We start from the raw sequence: 11,935 nt of genomic DNA, 5'->3' as shown, positions 1-11,935 counted from the left end.
AAAGGTAGAAGAAAGAGGAAAAAGAAGCAACAAAATCACCATCTCCCACAGGCAGACAGATGCCCAGCCATTCTTTGAACACTGCCCACCTTTGCCCACTGCCCATTTCCACCCAACCTGCCTTTTTCACCTCTGGGTTTTTGTGGCATTATATGGCATGGAATATCCCTTTAGCCAGTTTGGGTCAACTGTCTCAGCTGTGCCCTCCCCGTGTCTTGCCCACCCCTAGTCTACTTACTGGGGGAACAAAGTGTGAAAAAGAGAAAGCCCTGATGATGTGCAAGCACAGTTCAGAAACTGCCAAAACCTTAGTGTGTTATTAACAGAGATTTAGGCACAAATCCAATACACGGAACTATATGGGATCCTATGAAGATATTTAACACCATCCCAGACATAATCAGGACAAGCATGTAGTTTCATATTATGACCACATCCAATTAACCTGACTATACCAGGAGACCACATCTTATGCTCTCCTCTTCCACTTCCCTAAGCCTAATGACGTTTATTCCCAGCCTCGTCTTCACATCAGATCTTCTGGCTGTATAAAGCTGATTAGAGTGTGTAAATAAGTGTATAAGTGAGTGAATACATAATTGGGCTCTTTTACTTTAGGTTGGTTAGATGACCTGCATGTGAGACACAGGAAAAAGTAAGATCAACTCTTTCACTGGAAATTGACAGCTGTACTGGACAGAGCGTAATGCGAAACTTCATGTTGCCCTTTTTGAGTTGGCTGCCAGAGTATATGGCTGAAAAGTGGTTAGGTTAGTGTTTTATTCTTAGGAAATTACTACAAAGCAGTGATTTGCAGGTTCTAAAGAACCTCTTTTCAGTGGTGCACAGAACTGTGTTTCAACTGAAAGGGTACCATACCTTTTTCTTTACCATTGTATTTCATAAAATAATGATTTGGCTAATTCAAGTGCTGTTAGGAATTCAGAAAATTACTATCTCTGTTGCCTTTAATAATGTATTAAATTTTTTCTCACGGTAACTAATGTTGAGAAAAATATACAGATTGACTTTTTTCCTTCCACAGGGAAAAACAAAGAAACAAATAGGTCATAGTGCAGAAAGCAGAAGGAGTAGGAAGACTAAAGAAAATTGCCAAGTAGAAATAATAAAAAGCTGCATACTGGTCTACAGAAAAACCAGAGTGGGCGAGATGGTTAATCTAGGAGGGCTGCTGCGAGAATAAAGAGAACAGCACGGTGAGATGACTGCTGCCTTTCACTGCAGTCCCAAGCTTCTTATGGGACAATTTAACTTAAAGAGAAGTGGTGTGATGTCTGTTCTGTTGTCTGAATATACCAGTATTGTCCAGGAGCTACCACAGCTTTTAGTATATGACAGTGGGGCTTTTGAACGCATGATGACTCCCAAGTGCAGCAAATTTTCCACCATTTTGGTTCTCGACCTTGCAAATTTGGAATACTTTTGTAGTAGCCTGTTTTTGTTTCACCACAAAATATGCCATTTGACAGAGAAATAATGAATTCTGTCAAGCAAGTTGAAATCCATTTTCTGTTGTAGCTACATGCATGTAAGAAACCAGTTAAATATCTCTTGTATTAGGCACTTCAAACTAATTCTCACCAGAACTAGAACACTGATGTTTGGCTTTTGTAAGCCTTCATGATTATGGTTTGGGTTTGTTTGGTTTTCTTTTGAGGGTGGGGTTTTTTTTCAACCTATTTATTTTTCTGTCCACCTATTTTCGTCTCTAGGGCATGCCTTCTCACTTTGTTCATTATTTTGTTAACTGAATTTTCCTTCTACAATGCCTTTGATGCCAACATGCACAGAAAATACTTTGTCAGATTGATAACGTGAAGATGAGAACTAAGAACTAATATGGGCTTGTTTTGAGGTAGTGTTTTTCTTGCTCCTGTTTGGTATTGGTTTCAGTCTTTTTTAAGAATATTAAGAAACAATAAGTCTAATAAAAGTCCTTTCAATAACTGCAGGACATTTGATAAAATCTAGGACTCTTCATCACAGAGGGACATCTGGTCACTTTTAAACTGAGCACTGACAACTCTTGCCATCAGATTAAACACAATATATTGTGAGTTTTCACTAGAATTTTGCATTGTGTATCACACAGCTACAACTTCTATAAATATAACAGAAACTTGAGGATAGTTCCTAGGAAAGGCATAGGCATTCTGGTGATGTAAACACCAATGAAATTTGAATTTTATTTCTAAGAGGGAGATGACAGTAGGATACTACTGAAAATACTGGGTTATTTGGCTGCTGCTGCCCATTGGCAGTGGAATGGTGGCACAGGGCGGAGGTGTGGAGGACTCCTTCAGTGTCCTGGTCATGGCGGAGTACACCAAGAACCAGCCTTGTTGGTGCAAGGTCTTCACCCCCAGGTTGGGGTCGAGCACTGACAAGCACAACGTGGCCACGCAGCTGCTGATCAGAGGGGTCACAGGATGGTGTATGGGATTCATCTTCTACAAAGGTGGAAAGCTGGCAGCAACAGCGGTGGGAGGTGTCTTTTTCCTACTTCAGACTGCAAATCACACAGGATACATCAAAGTGGACTGGAAACTGGTAGAATGGGACATGAACAACGTCAAGCAGCAATTGACATTTCACAGCAGTGGTAATAAAATGTCTCCAGAAGTGAAAATCAGAGTAGATGAAGTGATCATATTTCTGAAGAAGAATATTATCGTGACTGGAGGGTATGCTGCAGGATTCCAGCTCAGAATGGCATCCTAGAAACTGCATTTGACTCTCCATGCCCAGCCTTCCCTGCCCTAATTGTTGTTTTCTCTCACTTAGAAGTCAGAGGATACTGCAAACATGCTCAGTCTGTTCTGTTAAATATTTTTTTTTTTTTTAATTGCTGAGGTGAGTAGCTCGAGAGAAGACGCCTTGACCACCGGAGCGGCTGGAAGCTCGGCATCCAGGAGCCTCAACTCAGACTGACAAGAGCCATCGAGGGAGCCTCAAGTCCTTGACAGGACCTGCCCAGGAGCCGGCAGCTCAGCTCACAGGAGCAGCTGACTCACAGGGGTGGAGCCAGGAAGAGCAGCGCCAGCCCTGAGTGGGTAAAAACCTGCCCCAGGGAGCGCGAGTGATCAGGAGCGCAGCAAGGCAGTTTGTGCAGGCAGGCAAGAACTTGCCTTGTGACCAGGGCACAGTCTGGGGGCTCTGCTCTGGATGCTCCCGCGGTGGCCAGTGTAGGCACCAGACAGAGCCGATGAGAGGGGAGGCTGCAGTGCAGAGTTGGGGTGTAGAGAGTGCCTGCACTGGTCTTGTGAGGTGAGGGTGCGCAATGAGCAGGGCTGCACTTAGTGCTCCCTGGTAGAGGTCCTCCTGCAGCAGGGGATGAGCTGCAAGACACTGTCAATAGGCTAAAAGATGTCAGGGGAGCTGAGAGGAGGCAGGAATGCTTGGTTCAAACTGTGCAGGGGCCTCAAGCATCCAATGTAGCTCATGAAGGAAAGAAGGAGGCCATTAATCCAGGAAGCTGGGAAGTAGTAACAAAGAAAAAGAAAAAAAGGAGGAAGAGGACAATTAAAAGCAAAGGGCTTCCTCCTAAATAAGATGTCCCCACCCAGAACTGCTTTGCAGTTCTGGAGGGGGTTAATAAGGAAACACACTTACAGCATGAACAACTGGCTGATGCACCAGTAAAGAAGATCACTACTGGTGCTGCCAGGAAAAAGTGGTGGGTGATAATAGTAGGGGACTCTACTTTGAAAGGCCCAGAGGCACCCATCTGTCACCTTGACCCAGTCTCAAAGAAGGTGTATTGCCTACCAGGAGCTATGATGAGGGATGTTGCAGAGAGGCTCCCTGGTTTAGTAAGTTCCGCTGAATATTACCGCTTCATGTGGTCCACGTGGGTGCTAGTGTAGCCCGGAGAACATTAAGGAGGACTGCAGAGCCCTGGGAGAAGTGATTAGGGGCTCTGGAGCTCAGATTGTCTTTTAGTCAATTCTCCAGGATAAAGAGGAGGACCTTAAAAAGGCTAGGTAGATTTGGAGGTAAATATATATTTAGAACAGTCATGCCATAGTTTGGGTATTTAGAACATGGGACTCTATTTGGGAGGCCAGGTCTACTGGAGGCTGGTAGAGCTGGTCTTTTGGTAGGAGGCTTGCCCGACTGGTCAGGGAGGCTTTAAACTAGATGTGTTGGGGGAGGGGGCATCATTCCATCTCAACACACCCAGTCAGTTGCCAGTATCTATAATAAATGCTCGGAGCAATGTCGATATATTCCATCTGCTCCAGCCAATGATCCGGCTTCATTTGGAGCTCAGCTCAGATGCCTCTATACAAATGCCCATAGTACAGGGAACAAACAGGAGAAATTAGAGATGTGTGCACGTCTACGGGTGTATGATATAATAGGCATCACAGAAACATGGTGGGATGGCTCCTGTGACTGGAGTATTAGATTGGAAGGTTACAGGCTCTTTAGAAAAGACAGGCACAGTAAACGGGGAGAGGGAATTGCTATTTATACTGGAGATAGGCTGGAGAGTATGGACCTCTGTCTGGGGACAGGTGAGCAGTCAACAGAGAGTTTGTGGGTCAGGGTTTAAGGTAGAACAGCGATAGGAGACATTACTGTGGGGATCTGTCACAGACCGCGTGATCAAGAGGAGTCTGTGGATGGCACACTCTATAGGCAGATAGGAAAGGCCTCATGTTCGCAGGTCCTTGTTCTCATGGGGGACTTCAACCACCCTGATATCTGTTGGAGGGACAGTAAGGCCAGGCACAAGCAATCCCGGAGGTTCCTTGACTCTGTGGAAGACAATTTTCTTCTGCAAGTAATAGAGGAGCTGACAATGAAAGGAGAGGTGCCATGCTTGACCTCATGCTCACCAACAGGGAAGGGTTGGACACTGCAGGGCAGCCTTGGTTGTAGCGATCATGCGATGGTCGTGTTTGAGATCATCAGGACAGTGAAAAGACCCGGGGAATTACAGACCAGTCAGTCTCACCTCTGTGCCTGGCAAAATCTTGGAGCAGATTCTCCTGGAAGGCATGCTAAGACACATGAAAAACAACAAGGTGCTTGGTGACAGCCAGCAGGGCTTCACTAAGGGGAAATCCTGCCTGACCAATTTGGTGGCCTTCTGTGATGGGGCTACGGAACTGATTGACATATGTAGAGCAGTTGATGTCATCTACCTGGACTTGTGCAAAGCATTTGACACTGTCCCGCATGACATCCTTTTCTTTAATTTGAAGATACATCAATTTGATGGATGGACCACTCAGTGGATAAAGAACTGGCTGGATGGCAGCATGCAAAGAATTGAGATCAACAGCTCAATATCTGGCTGGAGACGAGTAACAAGTGGTGTCCCTCAGAGAGAGGTGTTGGAAGCGATCTTGTTCAACATCTTTGTTAGTGATGTGGACAGTGGGATTGAGTGCACCCTCAGCAAGTTTGCCGATCACACCAAGCTGTGTGGTTTTGTTTGTACGCTGGAGGGAAGGAATGCCATCCAGAGGGACCTCAACACACTTGTAAGGTGGACTGATGCCAACCTTATGAAGTTTAACCATGACAAGTGCAAGGTCCTACACCTGGGTTGGAGCAATCCCAGGCACAGCTACAGGCTGGGCAGAGGAGAGATTCAGAACAGCCCTGCAGAGAAGGACTTGGGGGTGTTGGTCGATGAGAAAATGGACATGAGCCGGCAGTGTGTGCTCGCAGCCCAGAAAGCCAACTGTATCCTGGGCTGCATCAAAAGGAGTATGACCAGCAGGTCAAAGGAGGTGATCCTGCCCCTCTGCTCTTGTGAGCTACACCTCGAGTATTGTGTGCAGTACTGGTATCCTCAACATAAAAAGGACACAGAACTGTTGGAACACGTCCCGAGGAGCTCCATGAGGATGATCAGAGGACTGGAGCACCTACCTTATGAAGATAGGCTGAGAAAGTTGGGAATGTTCAGCCTGGAGAAGAGAAGGCTGCGTGGGGACCTCCTAGCAGCCTTCCAGTATCTGAAGGGGGCCTATAGGGATGCTGGGGAGGGACTCTTCATTAGGGACTGTAGTGACAGGACAAGGGGTAATGGGTTCAAAATTAAACAGCGAAAGTTTAGATTGGCTATAAGGAGAAAATTCTTTCCTGTGAAGGTGGTGAGGCACTGGAATAGGTTGCCCAGGGAGGTTGTGAATGCTCCATCCCTGGAGGTGTGCAAGGCCAGGTTGAACAGAGCCTTGGGTGACGTGGTTTAGTGTGAGGTGTCCCTGCCCATGGCAGGGGGCTTGGAAGTAGATGATGTTAAGGTCCTTTTCTACCCTATCTGTTCTATGATTCTATAATTCTATATCTATGTGACTGTAATTAAGACTGTAATTACTGCATTAACAATATGAAGCTTTAGTGCTTCTGTTATCAAACCTCCTAAGCCACATCCATATATTCATTTTTAATTACGTGAATGTTAATATTTTTGGTGTTGACCATTGTGGATTGTCCTGGTTGCTGAGTTCATTCACTGCTATAATAAACATTACTACTGGTAAACTGAGAGCTTTTTAGGATTTTTTTTTTTCTTTTGAAAACAAATGAGATATGGATAATTCTTTGCCTCAGATAAAAATTTTCTCAATATAAAGAAAGTTCTGTATTTACAAAATTTCATAATATTCCTCTATAAAACATTCCAGAATATTGGTAATATGCTATAAAACAATGCCCTAAAAATAAATAATTTTGTGCTACCTTGATACTTTGTCAGTCTATTTGCCTTTCTTATTTTATAAATTCAGCTTTGGCATATTTTTGAATGTATACAAAATAATTCTGATTATTCAATCTTTTAATTGATTATTTAAGCTTTTATCATCTCATTTCAGTTACTGAATTATTTCATAATCCCTTAAATATGGCATGATTTAATTTTTATACTCTTACACAAAATATACCATCACTAACCATGGGCAATAGAATTTTGTCAGATAACGGAAGTGTGTTAAATAGCTATTCTCTAGAAATAATTCTGTTGATTACCTGGAGAGACCACAGTCAAAAACAGAGATATTTTCCTCCAAGAGCTTGCGACTTAACTTTTCTGGTTTGTTCCATGTCTTTTTTAACTGCTAGTAATAGTAAAAAATCACTTTAAAATGCCTCAGCTGTATTTCTAAAATGAGTTGAGTGCAGACAGAATTCAAAAGTCCCAGTTCACATATTAAATGAGCCCATTAATTTAGCATTAGTCCAAGCATTCATCTTGCTAACTCCTTTCTTTTTTGCGGGTTCTGGTGATGTAATTGTTTCAGGCTTTGGATAAATTTCAATATAAACAGGATTAAAGCTATGTCTAAAAGAATGCAAAGAAGAAAAAGTAAAAAAAAAAAAAAAGAAAAATAATCAATCATATGTCATTGTAAGAGGATCAGAAAAGAAGTTTCCATTGAGACCACTGCAGCACCTAAATCTTCAGTCCAAGTAATCTTTGCTTCTTGCACTGGGAGGACAACCATGATGGTAATGTGGTGAACCTGGTCCACATAATGCTCACATCAGCTGATAGCAATTCCATTGAATATTATAGATGGTGTTGTTTTCAGGTAGTCCATGGCAAAAAAATGAGGAGAGAGAGGTAAGGCCTCTTTGGAGCTCAAAAACTGTCTTTTTTATCATACCACAGGTTTTTTTATAACCACAGTGGGCAGTAGCCAGAGCTGAGAGGTACAGAAAATATGTGAGTGGGAAGTTGAATTGTAAGGAGAGGAGTTTCAGCACAGGTGGAGTCTGCCAAGAGTCCTAGTAATTACGTTTTTAGTTCCACTGCAGGGAAAATTAGAGCTTATGTTCAAAAAATTTGGTTTTGTCAATTTATTAAAGGCAACAGGGAAGTCAGAATAAAATAAGAATCAAGAATATGGAAGTTGCAGACTTTGGGTCCAACCTACTGTCCCCTTTCTCCAAATGTCAACTTCTTGCAGTGTATGTCAAGGCTTGGAAGTAATTTCTTTTTGCAGTTCTGCTGAGATTTTATCCTGGAGAAGAACAGCTGAACAGTTCAGAAAAGACAACAGAACCTTGGCACACAGCTCGGTAATTGTGTCCTGTCTGAATCACTGAAGGTTTGATAAGAGCACACTGAACACACAGGGTGGCTTTGTGCCAGGCTATAAATATGCTTTGGAATAATTTAAAACCATTCAGAATCCATTGCTAAGTTTTATAAGGATGGATAGCAGAACAGCCCTTATTATAACGTTATTTTCTCCTTGTCATAAAGTGCATAGGACAGAATATTCATATTCTTACCTCTCAAAAGAGTTACAACAGTACACTCCAGAAGCAGGTAAAATTACATTTCCCACATATGTCACTACCTAACCTAAAATGCCTATGATTGATCACTACCACCTTTCTTCTGACACTAATTAAAAAAGTGATGAAAGTGCAGAGAAAGGAATATGAATTTCAAGTAAAACTACTGATTTCAGGTAGAGATGCTGTTAGGGAGAAAAGTGGAAGAATTCTTGGATCCATTAAGTAACTGACATGTTAATCACCAAAATTCTGAAGATAATTTCCAGATAAAGTTCTACCAGCAGTCACTTTGAAAAATTTCAATACAAAAAAAAAAAAAAAACAACCCAAAATCTGAAGTGTCAGCAAGCTAGGAAGAATATAAGTTACAGTGTCAATCACTGGAAAGGATGAAACAGATGAGGAATGTCATTTACATGGATTATATTCAAGATAGAATATTGAAATAAGTAAATGCTTTTATGTGTCGCTGTTAAAATAAAAATAAAATTCCTTATAAAAATTTATAAAAGTACCAAGAAAACTCTCAAAAAAGATTGTTTTTAAAACAGTGGTAGAAATATTCTTGGTTTTGTGACATAATGTTGATGTTAACCACTGAAAAAGAAGTTTTTAGTTTATACTGATTTCACACACTACCTTCTTTTTTTTACATCCCATTCTGATATTCACTGCCCAAACCTTTTTCATCTTTGTTTCCTTAACTTGTTCCCACCCTACTATAACTCACAAACACTTTCAAAACCTCCTTGTCAACATTCAAAGGCTTTTCTCCTTCAGACACTTTGCCAGAGGACCCTCGTGAGCTGTTGTAACATTTATTAATAAGCCACTGCTCTCTCTTTCTTTCCTCTAAAAGACTTGGAATGTGTCAGGGACTTCCAAGAAGGTTCTAGGTCTCACCATGGCATGCCCAAGTGAGCTGGGAAAGGTTGCCCATAACTCTAGTCTCCAGTGAGACTTTTTTTTTTTTTCTAAGAATACACTTTTTTTTTTTTTTCCAATGTCTAGCCTTGTATAAGGCTAGGCACCTATATAAAAGGAAGACTCCTACTTGTAGAAATTCAGAGCTATAAAACAAAGATAAATGGCTTGGGATTTAAAATTTAATGAGACATCAGAAAGAGGTTTTTAGCAGGGAACACCACTGAATAATAAGAAATTACCTAGAGAGTGCTGCACTGAGCAGGTGAGATTAGGCATGCTTGTGGTAATAAAAGACAGGGAAACTCTGAGTGTGATTTATTGGAAGAAATAGCCAGATTTTTTTCATCCCAGAGTTTTAAGGTTGTGATTCAGTCAAGCTCACTGAAGATAGCACAAGTTTTGCAGAAAATTTAAAAATAAGTGAGACAAAGATCATATTTTCTTGGATTTTTCACCTTCCTCTTATGTCTCTTGTACCTCTTACTCTTAGGATGAAATAATGTTTTGTTGAAATGCCATGCATGAAGGAAAAACAAAATTTTATTAACAGGAACAACAGAAAGAAGATTTCTGTACTCTAAAAGTTATAAAATACTATTTGTCTGAATACTGTAGAAGGTATTTTGCCAAGTATGTCCAGGGCTCAGCATTCACTGCTAAGCAGAAACAACAAGATCTAAAATTTTAGATCTTTAAACCTTCTGTATCATTTTACTTTTTTTTTTCTTAATTTATTCTAACTGAAGTTGAAAAGTAGTACATGGGACTCCAAGTAACCATATGAGATTATTCTTGTAACATATCTATTCATAGATACTAAAATTATTTACTGTAGAGGAAAAGATATCCACTTGTTCACAATCTTGAACTAAAATTACTTCATATTTCAGTAGTCAATTACAGTAAATAGCACTTTTATTATTTGTTTGCTTACATTTAGATGGCTAACTAATCATGTCTGAGTTCCATCAATTTCCTCCACACCGTATCACTGCATTCCATTTTTCTAAATCTGTTCTTTATTTAAATTAGATTAAAAGCTAATAGAAGAGACTAAATGTATGCCTTTCTGCATACTTATGCAGCACTCAATGCAGTCTGACTATAATCCTGATGTGCTTTTAATTGCTACTGCATTAACATCAGGAGGGTGTTCAAAAGCTTTAATATGCAATTCTCAGGCTAAAAGATCAGTTTCTGTCCCTATTACTTTAACTAAAACCTGCAGCTTTACTTCTGAGGTCTGAATCAGGCAGGTTCTTTCAGATATATCCAGGCTTTAAAACTAAAATGATCTAAATTTTCCTAGAAAACTTCTCAGCTCAACACATGTCTTTCCAGGAAATATCTGAACTGCTAGAAAACTTGTTCTATTTTCCTTAGCGTAATTGTGTTATATTGGAGCCCAAAATAAACATAACCCAGTCATAAACCATCCTATGATGTCCATTCGCACAGCACTTCTGATAATCAATTTGCAGATCTCCAGAGTAAAATACAGGAAAAAATTCACATCATTTTGCAGATCCCTAGCCAGGAGATCCCTGTTGGCTGCACATCTGAAAAAAATCAAGCAAGCATGTTGTTTCTTCCAAAGGCAATGTTAATATATGCATGCGAAAGAGAAGCCAAGTTTTGTGAGGGTTTTTTAGATCAGAATAGTATACAATGAATTCACTGTTTCTGGTGAATCCCTTCAACTCTATAGAGAGATTTGCAATCGTAACTGAGGCATAGAAATCAATAAAACCTTGGATTCCATAGCAAGACTCTTTATTTCAAGAGACATGAGAAATATGGGGAGGCTGCTGTCAGAATTTAATCTGTTTGCATGAAATTTGGAAAACCTGTGTTGATCTCTGGGCAATTTAGTTATATAAATGTTAATACCTGACATCTTTCTTCTCCATTTATGTGATACAAATTAAAGGATATATCTGCTTTCAAGAATGTTGGTAAAATATTCCTTCTGAAGAAATATATAAATAGGTAAGTATTATTAGAAGCTAAACTTGGTATTCCAGTGCAAGTGTAATAGTCATTGCACTCCAGAGGGGACAAATGTGAAAGGTTATCCGCGTTTTCTTCTCTTATCAGAACATACTGCACGTTTTCAGATAGTGTTATCTACTGCCATCAGGGTAGGGCAACATCAGCTCACCCTTCTCCTCTTTCCAAATTAAGCCTATCAGTCTGGCCCCGTTGGTGTCATATAAGGCTAAAAGATGACATCAGCAGTCCTTAAGTATGATTTTGCTCCCTCTGGTTAACTTTTGGGTGAACTAACTTCTCCACCTTTAGTAGTTTGCTCTTGAGAAACACTTCAGTACTGTTAACAGTAAATAATAATGCTCTCTTAACCCCTTATAGTGTGGAAAAATAATAAATCTAACAATCATGTAAAAGAGCCATATCTGATATCTGATATGGTGAATACAGAACAAATACAGTAAAGAAATTGTAAGCCTATATCACATACAGGGAACCTCAGTGTACAAAGATGGTCCTGCTTTCTCTTGGGAAGGAACTGTTCTTGGTAAGGAACAGTTGCTTGAGAGATGCTTTGTCATGACAAAGAAACTTTTTCTGTACTTAGCTAAGAGTAATATACTTCTTTCCTTCTTTCTGTTGCTTAAATGTATCTTCAAAGGCTATTGTCATCTACCTTTTTTTTAGCAGGAATTAACTGGAATGCTGAGTACTTAGCATTGTATCAGAT

The 11,935-nt window shown here is 40.4% G+C and overlaps 1 protein-coding gene across 1 annotated transcript; it reads left to right on the top strand.

The window, feature by feature from the left end:
* Window positions 1-2,286: 2,286 nt before the first annotated feature.
* LOC133212269 (FUN14 domain-containing protein 2-like) lies at window positions 2,287-2,801 on the top strand. The gene has a single exon (XM_061353470.1). The coding sequence runs from the start codon at window positions 2,287-2,289 to the stop codon at window positions 2,740-2,742; it is 456 nt and encodes a 151-aa protein (XP_061209454.1). The 3' UTR covers window positions 2,743-2,801.
* Window positions 2,802-11,935: the final 9,134 nt, after the last annotated feature.

The sequence above is a fragment of the Neopsephotus bourkii genome, unplaced genomic scaffold, assembly GCF_033783945.1.
Source record: "Neopsephotus bourkii isolate Nb327-2 ecotype Australia unplaced genomic scaffold, CSIRO-AGI_Nbou_v1 NB_678, whole genome shotgun sequence".
In the NCBI taxonomy this organism is placed as follows: Eukaryota; Metazoa; Chordata; class Aves; order Psittaciformes; family Psittacidae; genus Neopsephotus; species Neopsephotus bourkii.
The sequence above is the reverse complement of the archived record's forward strand: the minus strand, read 5'-3'. Positions and strand labels throughout refer to the sequence as shown.